Source organism: Urocampus carinirostris, chromosome 12, assembly GCF_059441175.1.
Source record: "Urocampus carinirostris isolate Australia breed hairy pipefish chromosome 12, RoL_Ucar_1.0, whole genome shotgun sequence".
Taxonomy (NCBI): Eukaryota; Metazoa; Chordata; class Actinopteri; order Syngnathiformes; family Syngnathidae; genus Urocampus; species Urocampus carinirostris.
This window is the reverse complement of record NC_142360.1, coordinates 5,105,375-5,123,985: the sequence shown is the minus strand read 5'-3', so window position 1 is coordinate 5,123,985 and position 18,611 is coordinate 5,105,375. Positions and strand designations below refer to the sequence as shown.

The 18,611-nt window shown below is 40.9% G+C and overlaps 2 protein-coding genes and 1 long non-coding RNA gene across 5 annotated transcripts in view; 2 read left to right on the top strand and 1 right to left on the bottom strand.

Annotated features, from left to right (window-relative positions):
* tpm4a (tropomyosin 4a) overlaps positions 1–18,611 on the bottom strand; it is a 40,107-nt gene that overhangs the window by 10,935 nt on the left and 10,561 nt on the right. The gene's annotated exons all lie outside the window — the stretch shown is intronic.
* On the top strand, positions 1,645–6,895 carry LOC148354722 (uncharacterized). The gene is made up of 4 exons (XR_015852275.1): positions 1,645–1,729; positions 3,872–4,018; positions 5,688–5,858; positions 6,665–6,895. It is a non-coding gene; the product is annotated as an uncharacterized LOC148354722 (long non-coding RNA).
* LOC148354721 (uncharacterized) lies at positions 10,207–12,408 on the top strand. The gene is made up of 2 exons (XM_088350144.1): positions 10,207–10,944; positions 11,146–12,408. The coding sequence occupies exons 1-2, from the start codon at positions 10,207–10,209 to the stop codon at positions 11,944–11,946; spliced, it is 1,539 nt and encodes a 512-aa protein (XP_088206270.1). The 3' UTR covers positions 11,947–12,408.

Sequence of the window (18,611 nt, the reverse complement as noted above, 5' to 3'; positions counted from 1 at the left end):
CAAAGGGATTCAAATAGCCTTGAAACTTTTTATTTGCTCATAGGAAATTGCCACTCAGTAAAACCTCAAGCACTCAAAATGTATTTCAGACTCTAGAAAAAGAGCAGCAGCTCCTTTCTTAGACAAACACGATTCTGTGTTGGGATGCGGGCCAGAAGTTAGTAGGTCAGTTACTTATTAAGCACATCCAGAAAACGAGCTACAGCGAGCCAAAATGATTTTCAGTGGATCAGTAGAGGTCAGGTCATTGATTTAGACATGTTGGGGAATTAAAGGAAGCGAAGGAAGAGTAACACAGAGAGTTCAGTACACAGCACAGATAATGGTCTCCATTCAATTTCAATGTACAGTAGAAGCCCGTCTTTGTGGTGTTCACGTAAATGAATGTGAGAGTAACACAAATCACAGTCTGGAAACCACTAATGACAGGAATACTCGGGCAGAAGATTAGAAAAATCAAAGCCAAACAGCACTCAGACAGGTTTTGCTGTTGGCACAGTCCTTAAATCCTAGGTTCCTGATTAGTGTCATGTGCAGGTGATGAAGAACTAGTGTAGGGTCCTCTAATCTGTCCGCCTGTAGGCGGCTCTGGAGGACAGTGGCGTGTTAGGTCCTAACATCTGGTCCAATATTGGTTTGTGTTAGTGTTAGTGTTAGATGCTGATGTGCGATTGGTTGAACTCCCTTCCACAAAACACTTCCCTTCTCTCTTTTGTACAGGGGTGACAAACGGGCGACCAGCGGGCCGGATCAGGCCAGCTAAGGGATTGAATCCGGCCCGTGAGACAACACTTAGAGAAGCGTAAGAGAAAAACGATATATTTTTTTAACAGACCCGTTTAATGATTTGCGAGCGTGTTGCTAGTAGCGTGTTGCTACCTGTCACAGTCACGGTTTGGGATGAAAGTTATATTATTATTAAAGCTTTGAAAACTCTCTCGGTGTACCGTCTTTCTTTATAAATATGTATAACCATGTATAATATGTATTTGCAACTGTATATTTTTGTAATGTATTTATTTTAGAGACTTATTCTGATATGTTTTCCACGGGCGAATCAAAAACAAGGGGTGAAAACAACGGGGGCTGACAGGAAGTGGAGTAAAGGTGAGACGTGTTTTTGGACGCAGCGGACAATAGTGGATATATATTTTTCCCACCCTTACCTTTGGAAATAGACTTTTTTTCCTTGGATTACTTTCAACGGGACCCGGACTCTGCAGGTCTGCATCAAACCTTAAGTAACTATCATTTTCCGTTCATTTTGCCGGCTGTGGTTTTAGAACTGTGTACTTTATATTCAGTTACAATCGCGGGAATTAGTCGGGTTTGGGTTAATTTTGTGATTGTGTTACATGTTTTAATGTGGGCGCATGCGGCTTATATACAGGTGCGGCTTGTGTACGTTCAAAAGCGGTTATCCTCTAAAAATGTGGTGGGTGCGGCTTATAGTCAGGTGCGCTCTATAGTCCGGAATTTACGGTATTTTTCAATTTAGTCAATCATATACACTTATAATACATAAAAGTAGTACTGTAATATACTAATTCAATGCTTTTATCTAGAGTACCAGGAGCTCAGCGCGCACTAGCGAGGTTTCCGTCACCCACTTTAAGGCGATTTCACTTTGAGAACCCCACCTGAGAATGGATGAATGCCGTATCCCAGTGATCTACGGTACAAGTGGTAGAGAATGAGGCATACTTCCTGAACATCTGGAAAGGACATGGTAGGTCAAAAGTCAGATCCTTTTTGTTTATGTCTGAATAAACACAGCTAACTTTTTCAATTGAAAGCTTACTTGTTTTCTTTGATTTTCCCAAAAATAGAACAAAGTTTTTTTTCTCCGTTTGTGTCCATTTTAGGCAGTTGAATTTTTAACCCTGTGAACTATTACTCTAAAATCTTAGCATGACAACTGAGACCTCACTCAGAGACCCACTAGCGATTACAAACGCTCCCCTACTCACGACCGTTCGAGTTACGAAAAACGGTATGTACGAACATTTTTTCCGGGATGTCGAAAAATATCCGGACATTGCTATAAGTTAGATTTTGAACAGGACAGTACTGCAGTGCTTCTTGCCGCCACTACCGGCGTGTGGCGCTGTGAGCGGTCACCCAGCATCCACCCCGAAGAAAAAATCTGCTTCCTCTTAGTTCATGTGTAAACATACTATACTGTATAGGAGATTTGACATTTTTATTGTTTAATATCTCGTACATCCATTCAATATGGTTAGTGTAAAGCAGACGTGTCCAAAGTCCGGCCCCGGGGCCTAATGCGGCACGTGGTCAATTTTCATGTGGCCCGCAGCCTCCGTCATAAAATAAATTACGCCTGGCCCGCGTGTAGAATTATGTACCGGTAATACATTGAGCAGCAGTGCTGTTACCTGCATGTTCTAATGCTGTCATCTAGAGGTTCAAATAGGAACAGCCAATTAGTATGTAAGGCCCCCCAATTTTCTAAAATGGCGGCAATTAACAAAAGGAGAAAAGTTGACTGCGAGGGCCGACGGATCAAGGATGGATTGAAATTTGATTATTTCTTCACTGAAATACGTAACAACTGTGTCTGCCTCATTTGTAAAAAGACAGTGGCTGTTTTTAAGGAGTTCAATGTGAAGCGACATTACCAAACAAAACATGCTGACACATATGACAAGATCATAGGTAATGAACGCAGCAAGAAACAAACATCTTGAAGCTAGCTTAATGTCACAGCAGCAATATTTTACAAAAGCCCGAGGGTCAAACGAGAATGCTAAAAGGCTAGTTACGAGGTAGCAGCGCTGATCGCAAAGCATTGCAAACCTTTCACCGAGGGTGAATTTATCAAAGACTGTGTGATGACAATGGTAAAAAATATCTGTCCTGAGAAGCAGCAAGAGTTTGCCAAAGTCGGCCTGGCACGTAACACTGTGGCGCGCAGGATTGAGGAGGTGTCATCGGACATCAAAAGACAATTGGGAATCAGAGGAAAGGAGTTTGACTTTTTTTCACTAGCTTGCGACGAAAGCACAGACACCTCTGACACTGCTCAGTTACTTGTTTTTTTTTGAGAGGAGTGGACAACAAAATTAATATTACTGAAGAACTACTTAACTTACAGAGCCTGAAAAACCAAACAAGAGGAACAGATTTATTCTGTTCTGTTTGCGCTGCCGTGGATAACATGAAACTTCCGTGGAATAAAATTTCTGGGATAATAACGGATGGCGCGAAATCGATGACTGGCAAACAAAGCGGATTAGCAACACTAATAAGTAACAAAGTAAGTGAAGAAGGAGGGAAAGCTGTAAAACTCCATTGCATCATTCATCAGCAAGTTCTGTGTGCTAAACATCTCCGATACGAACATGTTATGGGACCGGTGATAAAGTCAATTAACTATATCAGCTCCAGAACGCTATGCCACCGTCAGTTCCAACAGTTTCTCAGCGAGATTCATGAGGAATATGGAGATCTTGTCTATCACAATGACGTAAGATGGCTCAGTTGGGGTTCTGCACTGTCACGCTTCTACTCACTTAGGCAAGAAATCTGTGAGTTTTTGGCTGAAAAAGGACAACCTATGGGAGAACTATGTGACCCTATTTGGCTGGCTGATTTGGGGTTTCTAGTTGACATTACAAAGCATCTTAATGTCCTCAACACCAGTCTCCAAGGACCAGATGCAGTCATAAGCCAACTATATTCACATGTCAAGGCCTTTGGAATCAAGCTGCAACTGTTTAAAAGACAGCTGTCGTTGACCCAGCCCAGCACTGCCCACTTTCCAGCGCTGCAAGAAATCATGGCCAGATTCCCACAGAGCGATGTCGGTGTGCAAACAAGATCACTCTTTTTTCTTTACCTTTCTCCGTAGACACAGATGATGTTCCAGACCATTTGCAGCTGGAGGTCATTGAGCTGCAGTGTGACGCAGAGATCTGCGGTCAGCACCAGCAGCTTACTCTCGCCAACTTTTACCGACAGCTGCATAAGGACAGGTTTCCAGAGATACGAGCATTTGGTAAGAAAATGCTAAGCTTGTTTGGGTCGATGTATTTGTGTGAGAAGACATTCTCGCTTATGAACTTAAATAAGTACACGGCTATCGGACTCTCGCTTACAAGACATCTTGCGCATCAATACTACTGCCATTGAGCCAGACCTGGCCTTTGTCCTGCACTCCAGATCTCAGTTTCACCCATCACACTAATGCGGACAGGTCATCATTTTTCATTGAGGGGGGTTATTTTGGTTTATTATTCTGGAGTGAAAGCCTGCAGGGTTGGACTGTAAGGTATGCACAAAGCGTGCTACACCGCTAGTGCGCGTCCTGTCCCCGGATCGCCAAGCGAGAGGGAGAGAGAGGTGTGCCAATCAACATTTATAGTTACTGTCATATTTTAAATGAGCCCTGCACTTGTTGATATGACAATTTCTCTGTTATTGTGTTTAAAAATTCTGTAAATATTAAACTGCCATGGTGAGATATTTTTTTATGTATCAAATGTAATTTGCACTCAAGAGTACAATTACTTCTCTTCAACTGTTACAAAAAAGTTAGTGTTTAAAAAAGTGAAGTTAAATGTATATTTAATTTCAATTTTCACAGTCAATTGAATTTTGATATGCATGTTTCATATGAACAGGGATCAGAATTTTCCGCGGATCCGCGGATTTCCGCTTTTTTTGAACCCCAAAGGCATTCCGACTTTTTCACTTTTTCTCTTGCGTAGCAAACAAATTCAAAATCCGACTGTCTCACTCTTTCCTTTATTGCTCTGGCGCACCCTGGCGGCCGTTAGAAAAATTGGCCGCTCTCCGCCCTGCTTTATTCCTGGACCCTGGCTATTTCAGCTGAAAATGAAAATCTCCATTCTGATCCCTGTATGAACCAAAACATATGCTTAAGATAGCTGAAATTAAAATAAAAAAGAGAAACACAGAACGGCTTGCTGAAATGTATTTAAATTAATTGCTGTTATATGTGAAGAACGTCCGCCAAGGTTGCCCCCCCCGCCCCCCTCCTACATTTTTAACATACCAAATCTGTCTCTCTTTGCAAAAAGTTTGGACAACTCTGGTGTAAAGTGTAAAGAAGAGGCAAGCCGTTTCTTTTGAAATGAAAGTGGAATAAGAAAGCTCGATGCGGTTGAGAAAATGGTTGGATCGCTTTTTTTCTGCCACTCTTTCGGAAGCTCTTGAAGCTCATCTTACAAAAGTAAGTTAAAATCAAATTTATCTTTAAAGAGCAAATTATTTTGCAAAACGTTTATTTTTTTTAGTACAAAACAATACAGGTTACGGATACAAGCCTTAAACATACAAAATACTTACAAACAAATTCAACCTACAAACGTTCATAAGTAGGGCAGCATCTGTATGCCTGTTTAACGGTGGATTTAACTCACTTGAATGAGTGTTTGTGTTACGTACGATTGAAAGTGCGCCTGGCTAGTTGACCTAAAGCTTGTGAAAAGCCTGTTTGTACCTCGCCAGTGTTCGTCGTAGCACGCAATTCAGGAAGTTGCGGGTAATTTCTGTTATTTCAGGTTCCACACTGCCGACAGATTTCAGGCCGCAGCTCGAAGTACATTTGTTGAGCCGTTTCAGGGCCGTTCTTCACCGTTCGCCGGGTTAGGTGTTCTTATCTGCCGCTGACTGTTTTAACGCACTTTGCTTTGATTCTGTAGATGTTTCCTGCCTAATGTCACAACAGGCAAGTCAGGCTATGAAAAGCCGAGAAAGCAAGAGAGAAGTTTGGGGTGAAAAACATTCCAGGCTGACTAAATTGTGGAGTGACTGACCCAGTGACGACCCAGGGTTAGATTTACGACACTCCCAAATGAAGCAGTGCACATGAGGTAGCTATGTGGTCAAGGCCTACTGTTTCATTTGAGTAGTTTCTACAAAATTAGAATCTGGTGGGGTTTTTTTCATATCCTCCCTACAGTTAGTGGCCACACTTATTTGCATACCGGAGGACATGTGTATAGTGTATTCCAGCTGATTTTTATGAGTGCAAGGTCAGCATGTTTTAGAGCAGGGGTGTCAAAGTCATTTGAGCTGGAGGGGAGAGAAAGATGGTAGAAAAAAAAACTAAGAAAAAGAACAAGAGACGGTGAGAAATAGAGCGAGAGAAAAGAAAGAAAAAGAGAAAGGGAGAGAAAAAGACATACATAATGAGGAGGAGGAACAAAGAGTGCAGTGAGAAACAAATAAAGAAAGAAAGGACAGAGAGAGGAGAGGTGAGAGAGAGAGAAAAAGACAGAAAATAAATAGAAAACTAAAGAAAGAGATCAAAGATAAAGAAATAAAGAAAGAAGGAGATAAAGACAGACGGAGGGGAAGAGAAAGGAAGGGAAAAGGAGAGAAAATACAAAGGCAGACAAAGCGAGAAAGAGAAGAAAAAAGGGGGGAGGAAAAAGATAAAAGAGAGACAAAGACTGAAGAAAAACAGACACAAAGAGTGAAAGAAATGAGAGAAAAGGGGAGAAAAGAGAAAAAAAACATAATAGTGACAGAGAAAAAACAGAAAGAGTGAGAAATAGAGATAGACAGCGAAATAAATACTGCTATAGTGTTTTCGTTAGTGGCGCTTGACTTTTGCGACACCAAGTGGACATATTTAAAACTGCAGCTCATTTTTCTCTTGAATGTCTCTCAGCAGTGTCTCAGAGCCAGAGTCAATGTGTTGGCGGGCCTGATCTTGCTCGAGGCCGCATGTTTGACACCCCTGTTTTCGAGAGCACAGCAGAGCCCTGTGATACTACATTACTACGATTCTGGACAACATGAATGGAGATAAAGGTATTGTGCAAGGGGGTTCAGCCAATAGCATAGCATGTCGGCATAATTTTCACACACACCTTTAAAAAAAAATATTGCTTGGTCTATAGAGTCAGACTGCCAAGAAACAAGCCAATGGCATCAATGTCAAGCATTTTCAAGTACTTCACCCAAAATTCAAACATTTTCCAGACCTTGAAAACACATTAAAATGCAAGTATTTTTAAGGATTTCAAGCACCCGTACTGTTGCTTTTAACTCCAATGACAAAGCAAGAAAAAACATGTCCACACAATAAAGTCCTTAAACAAATTTGTCCATTGCATATGTTTTGGATCCAACCAGTTTGACCCTAAATGTAGAGTTTACGGAGTTTTGCGGGCACTTTAATAAGAAAATCCAGGACAAGCAAGACAAGAATCTAATTATGATCCGTTTCCAGGGTAGTGGGCTAATGAACGACACAACGCCGAGGAAGTTATTCTTGACATTAACGCTCCCTACCCAATACGTGAATATAGGCGAATGCAGCGGAAACCAAAAGTCCAAATTCACCAAAGATCTCCATAATGCAACAGACTCCTTTCAATAATGATCAAGTCTCGACCTAAAGGAAATGTTTCTCATTTCAGTCAGAAGAACACAATGTTTAACCATTTCCTACAATGGACTTTGATTTTGCAGATGAATTCAGACCTACATCAGTCATGTTGAATCGCAGGAAGGGTTTAACGTTGTCAATATAAAGAGGTCATCGTTTTCAACTGTCCCCTTGACAAGTTAACAACCCTGCCATAGAATAATTCACTTGACTCTTTTAGAACTTGGCTAAATACAGACACTGGCCTACTTACGAACGATCGTTCGTAAGTTGAATTTGTTCCTAAGTTGCTATATTTTGTATGGAATGTATGTTTATGGTTTATAGAAGAATGTTTAAGGCTTGTATAAGTAAGCTGAATTGTTTTGTACTAAAAATAAACATTTCATAAAATAATATGCTCTGTAGAGATAAAGTGAAGTTTAACTTACTTTTGGAAGATGGGCTTCAAGAGTTAGGCGACTTCCAAGAAAGGTAGAAAGTGGCCAAAAAAAAGCGATCCAACCATTTTCTCAACCGCATCAAACTTCCTTATTCCACTTTCATTTCAAAAGAAACAGCTCACCTCTTCTTTACACTTTACACCAACCATATTGAATGGATGCACAAAATATTAAGCAATAAAAATGTCAAAGTTCGTGGCGCGCTGGAGATACAGTGTAGAATGTTTACACACGAACTAGGAAGAGGAAGCCGGATTTCTTCTTCCGGGTGGATGCTGGGTGAGCTCTCACAGCGCCACACACCGGTAGCGGTGGAAAGGAGCACTACAGTAATGTCCTGTACACAATGTGCACACAATGCAAAATCTAACTTACAGCAATGTCCGGATTTTTTTCGACATCCCGAAAAAAAGGTTTCTATCTACCGATTTCGTAAGTCGAATGGTCGTTAAGTTGGGGAGCGTCTGTATTCATGAGTCTCTGAGATGCGGGTCTGCCATTGGTTGGCGACATATAAAATAGTGGTCTGCTATTGGTTTGCGTCACAGGTGCATGAAAATGCCGATATGCTATGGGCCGAACTACCTTCCATAGTGTCTTTCTGTCGCATTATTCAGTTCAGAATCTCATGTACTTAGCAAAAACTCAAGGACTGTATGAATTCGCTATGGATCCAGAGGCTTGCATGGATGCTAAAGGGAGAAGCAAGAACCTCATGGAAACCATTATCAAGAAATACAAATAAGGCACACAAATGGCTCATCTCGCTAAGTGTCATGGCCATAACAATCGACGATCTGAACGATTATATTAAAAAAAATAATCAAAACGAAGTGAAAGAATAATGGAAGGAAATCACCTCTAAGGGCAGGACAAGATGGCTGTCTCCTCTCTCTGCTGCATTCACCTACAACTCCACTGCATCAGCTAAAGTTAGGTCACACCAAAGGTAAATAATATTTCATTTTTCCTTTATATGTACAGTAATCCCTCAGTTATAGCTGTCAATGAGGAAAAGAACCCCCCGTGAAAGATAAAAATCCGAAACGTGGAATCCTTTATTATTTAATTATTAAACAAGAGCAAACCCAATTCACAGGCTCAAGTATTTGTTCAACAAATGAAAGTACTGTACTTTATAAAAGTTTTCTTTTTTACAAACAACTTATGTACGGTCAAATTTTAATTTTAAAAATAATTTTAATGTTTTGAGGACCCAATCCAATTCACTTTACATGATTCTTTGTCGCCAACATATGGTCATTATGCGCCACTAGGAAGCGCATGCGGCCCCTGAGCAGGTTTAGCGGGTGGAGCGGTCCAATTCTGTTGGCGATAGAAAGCATCTTCTTCTGTTAAGCCAATCATAACACAGTGCAGAACACAATGCACCAAGAAACTCCGCAAAGCAGTGAGCTAGCAATAACTGAACCGCAAAGTAGTGAGATATCTCTGTATATGTTTGTATGTTATAATATTATACACTGTGTCTCACAAAAGTGAGTACACCCCTCACATTCCTGCAGAGATTTTATCATAATGTTTAATTGAACACAAAAGAAATATCGCTTTGACACAATAAAAGGTAGTCCGTGTAAAGATTATATAGCAGTGTAAATTTATTTTTCCCCTCAAAAATTCTAAATATAGCCATTAGTAGCTAAACCCCTGGTAACAGGGGTCAGCAATAAATGATTGGTGAAAAATTAATGCCATTAATTGCGAAAAATTAATGGAATGGTTGCTTAAATTCATAAATCCATTTATTGCAAAATTTAAATAATTAGCAATTATTGCGAGTTTGCGACCCATTAATTGCGAAAATATTCGGGTTTTTTGTTAGTCGATTGCGTCAACAAACGTGCAAATTTTCTCGCCGCGCGAGCATTTCGTATGCGGTCAAGGGCACATACACGCACAATCGGGACAGTGCAAGCATACGCGTAAGCTACCGTGTTTCCCCCATTATAAGGCCCAGCTTTTTATGAGAAATGAAATTCAACCTTCCTGCAAATAAGAGGCTCATATTACCTATGAAAACCGTACATATCAACGTTATTTAACAACGGCAATGCTTTTCTAAGAAATTTTTAGCGAAAATTTATTACTTTTGCACATATTTTTATTTCAAAACCTCAATTTTTGACGATGATTTTGAAGTAAGGCCGGCCTTATATTCGGGGAAACACGGTAGCTGTACGTACATAGTGTGGTTGCAAAGCAGCTTTTTATTGGTCGGGACAAAATCGGGCTTGTTGATTAGCTCACGTTTTGCCTCAAGCACGTACGTCGTGGATGCACATACGCACATGTTGTACACCACTACTATTACGCTGTATTAATTGTAATCTTCGCACGGTTATGGGACCGAAGGAAAAAATGGTTAGAGAGTACTTCACACAGATTGATGTCGTCAACGGCAAATGGGGCTGCTCATGTGGCGCCGAGCGCATCCAACGGCGCAACACCGGTTGGAGCAATTTGGAAAGCCACATTAAAAGTCAGCACTTGCAGAAAGAAAGTGATGCAAAGAAGCAGGAGTCATCCAATCCTGGATCGATAGAAAATTTCCTGTCGTCACCTTCAACCGTTTGCCGAAAAGGAATACGAATCTTCAAGTGGCTGCGGTTGGTTTGTATCGACCTGGAGCCTTTCAATGTTGTTGATCGGCCTACCATCAGGGACATCAGCAATACGGAGCCAATCTGCACAAACACCTTAAAGAAGTATTTGGCCTTGGTGACACAGGGTGTGCGACAGAAAATCGCCTTCGATCTGCCATCCCGATTCGCGGTGGTATTCGACGGATGGACTTGTTCTTCCGATTATTACGTTGGCGTTTTCGCCTCGTATATAAGCCCACGCGGTCGGGAAAGTGCTCTCCTCGGCTTCTCAACACTTTTGGATCCCAAGGCACAGACGGCTGAAAACCACCTGGTGTTCATCGAAGACATCCTTAGCAGGTACGGCAAGTCTATGGCCAACGTGGTGGCGCTTTGTGGCGACAACTGCAAGGTGAACAAAGCCATTGCAAAGCAGTGCAATGTTCCTCTGGTCGGCTGCGCCTCCCATCACTTCAACCTCGCTGTCAAAGAACTCTTGAAGCCCTACGAAAAGGTGAACTTCTTTTCTATGCTGCTTACTTATATCTCACAATATCTATATTGAAGACAGAGTGCACTCTGTCACAGCGGTTCCACAATATTTTTTTCACATACCCCACGCGGCCACGCCTTCTATCAAAGGAATTTTACGCAAGGCGATTTTAAGCTGCTCAAATTTAGCATATTTCTTATTTCCTGCTTTTACTTTTTTAAGGTACTCTGTAAGTTGAACTCCTTGATGGCTCGCCTGAGATACAGCACGCTTAGTGCACTACTGGATGAGTACACAGACCTTCGACCGTTGACGAGAAATGAGACACGGTGGTCAAGCACGGCAAAGATGGTGCGAAGGTTCTTCGAGCTGCAGAAAATTCTTGCAAAAGAAGTTTTCACCACCGACCCAAGGGTGATGGATTTACTTCTCAACGCAGCGGATGTTCATAAACTCACTCAACTCAACGGTGATTTGGCCAAGTTGGATTCTTTGACGCTTACTTTGCAGCAAGAAGATCTGACAGTCGCAGAGGCGAGGTACCTCTTTGATGTTGCAATGTCGTCCCATCCTGCCATGGCCCATCACCTCAGCCCCGACGCCGAAATCGTTCAAGCGCCTATGTTTGAGAGGGCTATTGTGAAAATTCAAAACCAAAAACATGGTCAACTTACGGCAAAAGAGCGTCAAGCAGTGGAGGCTCTCAAAGTCACCGAAACTGCACCGGTCGATGAAAGTCCAATAGATGAGTCATCGGATATGGCCTTCGGCAAAAATTTGATAAAACGGCGCCGCCTGAACATGATGCTGCCCACCTTTGATCAATTTATCGATACAACATTTATACTGCCAACTTCCAACATAGTAGAACGCTTTTTCAGTGCTGCCGGACGTGCCTATGCGGATGAACGGTACAACTTGTCAACAAATTGCCTAGAAGCCCAACTTTTTTTGTTTTCTAACAACCGCTTCTGGGACAGCGAATTTGTTTCCCACATCGTTTCATCTAATGAAAATCTCTAACATTTTCACTATCTCCGATGTTTCTATGTTGTACACATTTTTGTTCATAAATGAATGTGTAATAAATAGCAAAACCTCTTATTACTAAGGTGTCTTACTGCGCATGATAATGTTGGCGTGAATGTTCTATCATTCACTGTTCATCTAACCTCAGTTAGTGTTCCGACAATTCGCATATTAACTTAGGAGGAATCGACAAATTATAATTATAAAACAAGCCCCAACATGACGGTAGCTGATGTGATCACCAATAACTCAGAAGATATTTTTTGTACTAAAAGTAAAGATTAAAGGGACCAGTTTGTTCGACCATATTGACACGGCTAGTATACCATTAAATTACCAATTAATGGCTAGAAATCCAATAAATACCCATTAATTGGCCTTGCCGCAAAAAAATTAATTTTAATTTTTTCGCACTTAAATATTAATTTTTTTTCCAAAAATCAATTAATGATGACCCCTGCCTGGTAACAAAAGTGAGTACACCCTGAAATAAAAGTCCCTGAAGTTCAATATTTTGTGTGGCCATTGTGATTTTGTAGAACCACTTTAATCTTCCTGGCTATGGATTTTACCAGAGCCTCACAAATCGACACTGGAATGCTCTTCCAATCCTCCATGACAACATGACGGTGCTAGGGGATATTCTGGATTTTGAGCTTCTCCACCTTCCGTTTGAGGTTGCCCAATAGATTTTATAGGGAGGGTATCATTCTCTGCTCCAGTTTTTAAAAGTACATGCTTGAGGCAAAAAAGCAAAATGCAACTACCCAATTCCAGTTGCACTCATGCAGACCCAAACCATGACATTCTCAACACCATGCTCGACTGTAGGCCCGACACAAACATGTTTGTACTCCACACCTGCACATGCTACACACCACCTAAGCAAAAAATAAATATTTTTCTCATCAGACCAGATGATATATTTCCATTGTCTTTTCATTGTGTCAGTGATATTTCTTAAGTCATGTTCCATTAAACATAATCAAATCTCTGCAGAAATGTGAGGAGTGTACTCACTTTTGTGACATATGGTATCTGTATATCACACAAATGTAGTACTTTCTACATACTATTATGTTATTTTAATGATTTTATATTGGGTACAGGAGGTTGGGAAGGCATTAGCTAATTTTTATAGGTTTCCATCCCTGACTATACAGCCATGCCCACCTCAGAACGATTAATGTCACATCCCGGGGTACTGTATTACACTACAGCCCACTAAAAGTTTCAAGAGTAAATCTGGCTTCTGTTGGCAGGGATCATTTCAACTAAATCACACGGTCTCGCTCAGAGTAATCGCGCAATTATCACACAGCCACAAAGCAAAAGACATGGGAGTGTTCACCAGAAGGCCCGCCGCTGACGATACGCAACCGATACGTGTTATATTTGGAAAGTTGAGCTGGTCCTTGGGATAAATTCCAAGGGAAACACAGCAACCAGGAAGTCAGTCTTTCCACTGATTGTTGGGCGTGAGAGAAGTCCACGGTTCCAGACGTGATGACGGATTGGATTTCTACTTGCCGAACAGTGAGAAAAGCCTGGCATCCTTCAACCCACTCCTGCATATTGTTGGGCGTTAATGATTGATCGTGGCACAAATACCGTAAATTCCAGACTATAGAGCGCACCTGATCATAAGCCGCACCCACCACATTTTAAGAGAAAAAACGATTTTGTACTTACACAAGCCGCACCTGTATATAAGCCGCATGCGCCCACATTAAAAAAATGTAACACAAAGACAAAATTAACCCAAACCCGACTAAGTCCCGCGATTGAAACTGAATATCCTTCATAACAGTAGACAGTCCAAAAATCACATCCGGCAAAATGAATGGAAAATGATACCGGTACTTAAGGTTTGATGCAGACCTGCAGAGTCCGGGTCTCGTTGAAAGTAATCCAAGGAAAAAAGTATATACTGTATTTCCAAAGGTAAGGGTGGGAAAAATATATATCCACTATTGTCCGCCGCGTCCACAAACACTCACCTTTACCGGTCCCCAGTTCCCGTCACCCCGCGTTTGTTTCGCCCCTTCTTTTTTATTCGCCCGTGCAAAACATATCAGAAAAAGTGTCTCAAATAAATACATTTATACAGTTGCAAATTCATATTATACATGGTTACACATATTTACAAAGAAAGACGGTACACCAAGAGAGTTTTCAAAGCTTTAATTATAATAATATAACTTTCATCCCAAACTGTGACTGTGACAGGTAGCAACACGCTACTACCAACACGCTCGCAAATCATTAAACGGGTCTGTTAAAAAAATATACCGTATTTGTAAAAATCACGGTAAACCATCCATCTTCCTCCTTATAACTGACGCCATCAAAGTCGTCTTCCTCAGTATCGGAAAGAAACTGTCATATAGACGTCGTCCCACGCTCCCTTATTCCAAAACACGCTAGCAACATGCTCGCAAAGTAAAGTTTACGTGCAATAGCTCTGTTTCCTTCTTTATCGGATTGCTCGATTGCTTTTAGCCTGAAAGCTGCGTCATTTGCCTTTCTTTTTGCAATTTGCACGATGAGGGTAAGTTTACGCTAAGTTAATTTGTGCACACGCTAAGGAGTGGCAGTAATCCTCGGCGCATATATTCCAGCGGTCTAAATCTTACCTTTTGTACTCGAGCGCCGCTGGCGGCCGTTAGAAAAATTACATAAATTGGCCGCATCACTGAATAAGCCGCAGGGTTGAACGTTTGGGAAAATAGTAACGGCTTATAGTCTGGAATTTATAGCACCCTGGACACTAACGTGTAGCCACCCGGAGCTATCCGGCTTCGGCGCCGCTATACAGAGACACGAAAGCCTACGGGAATCGGAGAGGAGATGGACTCGCTAACACGAGGTGGTGTATCCCTGGACACAAAGAAAAATATTTTCATCTGCCGCAGGGATGTCGAACTTTTGGACTGGCGTGTGACGTCATCCACTCCGCTACAAGCACCCGTAGGGCATCATGTTAATCTGTTAATAAACAACAGGGTAGACTGCTGGAAGTGTGAATTTCCCTACGGGGATGAATAAAGTATCTATTTATCTATCTATCTAACTGGGATTTTTATAATACTGAGCAAGAGTGCTATGAGGTCATTGCAGTAGAATTGATCAACAAATCCATGCTCTGAAAATTTGACGTTTTGAATCGAGCTATAGGCTTTAGCTCAGCGATATGCTTAGTCCCCAGGGCCATTACCACCAGAAATGAGCGCACCAAACTGAAAAAAAAAAACAGATATTGAAACCTATTTAGGGTTTCTTCTTTTTGTTGCTGCTAAATGTTATTGCATGAAACTGAAAAGATACAACTTGTGACTTGTTCTGGGGGGTTTTAGGGGTCTTTCCATTGCCCAATATTTACGATGCACTATTCTTTTCCATTCAAAAACATTGCACTATGATTAAAATTTAGGCCAGTCTCTAAGCACTTTGTTGTAAATTTCTTTCCAGCAAGTCCTTTATCTTGTTTTCTCTTTAAAGTCTTTATTACATGTTTACCCTGGAGTGTCATGTCTTAAATTTGCATACAATGTCTCACAACGATGATATCGATGGCAATAAAGACAATTCAATTCAACACTTATGCCTGGATTAACTCGGCACGCGTTTCAACAATTTAGCTCACGCTCGTGGATGACTTAGCAGAAATGTTGCTTCTGTTAAGTCGCCGGTTTTATTTAGGATTCCGTGCTACTTCCCGTTTTCTTTGTTCCCTTTCCTGACTGAGTTTTTGTAATGGGTGTCTTGTATGTGAGTTCATCTGTTGCCTGAAGTGGAACATTGGCACTGGCTGCCTAAGAAGTAGTTGCTTACAATGTCATGGAATTCAACTTGAATCGTAACCGATGAGATTTCATTGGCACTTTTTCATGCAACAGTCGAATGCCAGCCCGACAATAAAACTAAGGCAGTTGCCAGTACAAAGTGCAAGGAAATGAAAACTTTAAATATATATCTACTAACCCCTTCTGAAGACAATCTAGTCCAGAGGTCAACTACTTCTTTGTTACTGATTAGCACAAAGTGCTACCAGTTGGAGATGCATTTACAAAATACTGTGTTGCTACTATGTCATCATTATGCTATAATCAGATTGTAATTATTGCTTAAAACTGCAAGGCTGCCAAATATTGAAAATCGTATTTCAGAAAGGATAAAGATAATTTTCATACTTGGAAACAAAAATCTCTAGTAGCATTTAAGAGTGCCATTTTCAGGATGAAAGTGATTCTTAAACAACGTAAAAATTAATCTGCAAACAATGAATTAGGGCTCATTAATAACTTTATTGTACAGAATTGGTATGACATTCTTGCATCTTATTATTTTTTCTTGTATGTCTTTATTACTGGATTTATTTACACTGTATTTATTCACTATATGTCCCAAGACTGGTGCTAAAGAGAGAAGCAAAAACTGATGCACTATTTTCTGACGCACTTAACAATTAGGCTATTCTCAAAGTACTCCCTTGTCAACATTGACCAGCTAGCATAATATATATTTTATGTTAATTAGATTTTTAAAAATATTTTGTTACATGTTTATCCTGGAGTGACTATAAAGACAATTCTCACAACTATAACAGTTTCACATTCGTAACGATCCAAGTATTTGTAAAATTCAACATTGTCAAAACAAAAATGAAAACGGCTTGTTTTTTACAATTTTTGTCATTTTACAGAAAATGCGTATCAAATAATTGGCAATAAACTGGTGTACTCGATTTTCCGCACTTTAAGGCGCACTGGATTGTAAGGCACCCACCCCCTGGCAAAATATTCTTTTCCGTCATATATTTTTTCATACATAAAGCGCCCGACATTGAGACTGCAGTAAGACCAACCGTGTGCGCCAATGAACCAATGATGTTGCGGTTTAAAAAATAAACGTACGTAAAAAAGCTTTTATAGTATTTTGTTGAAAGACTCAGTTTTCTCCATTCTCTAACATTTATAGGTGAATACAAGAGACTAATCTCCCGAAGTCTAGCATCAAACGTTGGGAGCTGGTTCAAAATACGGCTGCGAGACTATTGACGAAAACAAGAAAGTTTGACCATATCACTCCTATATTAGCTAGCTTGCACTGGCTCCCAGTCCACTGAATATGTGACTTTAAGGTTCTATTACTCACATACAAATGTTTGCATGGACTTGTGCCCTCTTATCTCCCCGATTTGATTTCCCCCTATGATCCTGCACGGAGCCTCCGCTGGTCTACTTGTGACTCAGAGCCAAGAAGAAGTCTGCAGGCTCAAGAGTGTTCTCCATCCAGGCCCCTGTGCTATGGAGTGCTATGCCTCCTGGAATAAGATCTGCAACCTCAATGGAAGTTTTTAAATCTAGACTTAAGACTCACTTCAACTCTATAGCTTATAATTGAAACCCATCTCATTTTTGTCCTTCCCGGTCTTTTTCCGACAGCTGATATGAGGGAGAAGGACGATTTGAGATGAGTCCGCGGACCAGCGCCTGGACCTAAAGCTTGATGGGAGATGGGAAGCTGCGTTGTTGTGGTCATGGACTTTTTGCACAATTTTATAGGCTTGTGGTGTTGTTGCTGTCATCTACTTTCTGGACAAATTCTTACCATCTTACCTATGGTCACTATGTTTTGTATATTGTTACCCAATGCAAAATCTATTGCACCCTGGACATCCTGGAATGGGGATCACCACTTGCGAGGCCCCTTCAAGGTTTCTTATTTTCCTCATGGTGAGGTTTTTGAGTTTGTCCTTGCCCGCATATTGGTTCAAGATCTGGGGATGGTGTCATTGTAACCTGTGCAGTCCTTTGATTCATTTTGAGATTGAGGGCTATACAAATAAATGTGACTTGACAGTTTAACCTATCAGAATGTAACATGCAAATCAGTGTTTTTGACATTGAAGAAATAGTGTGATAATGGAATATGCGCTAATGCCTTATCGTTTGTCCCCTGTACCACCAAACCCAGTGGATAAGTATCAGCGCTCTCACCGCCACTACTTGGGTTCGATTCTCCAGTTAGTGTTTTGTGATCTTGATGAGCAACACTTATTGACAGATAAATCTTTGCACAATCATTGCACAAATACAGTAGTATACTGTAAAAGCTCGCATGGTGACGCAGGTTATATAGTGCACTTTCCAATTTCTGGCAAAGCTAGGTTTTTTAGGTGCACCCTACAGTAATCCTATTTTTTAAAGGCATTGATTAATTATGTAAAAGGTTACATTTGGCATTTAGAATTATACTTTTCAAACTATTTTCAGAACGGGGTCCACAGGCTATTCAGCTACTCTGAGGGGGCTCCACTTTGAAGACCCTTGTAATCTGAACATGCCACTGCCACAAAAGTAAAAATCAAACCCTTTAAAAAGAGACCACACTTAGAAAATCTGCTCGACATGACTTCACCCCACTTAACTAGAAGCATTAACAGGCTTGAAAAAGACACCGCCAGTATTCGTCACTACTGCCACAACTCAAGCATGACCGCTGGAGTCGAGGTGGATTATGGATAAAGTAGTTGCCATGTGTTGAAAAGAAGATGAATGTGTGGAACAAAACAATCTTTCCAGTTGCGGCATCGGAGTCAGAGAGCAAGAGCTTGGCTTTTAATGAATGGCTTTTTAATGCACGAGGCCTCATTA

What these genes read in the sequence shown, in the direction of transcription:
- LOC148354721 (XM_088350144.1), top strand. Translation starts at nt 10,207, where the DNA reads ATGGTTAGAGAGTACTTCACACAGATTGATGTCGTCAACGGCAAATGG. An exon ending in TCTTGAAGCCCTACGAAAAG is followed by an intron (nt 10,945 to 11,145) that starts GTGAACTTCTTT and finishes TACTTTTTTAAG; the next exon opens with GTACTCTGTAAGTTGAACTC.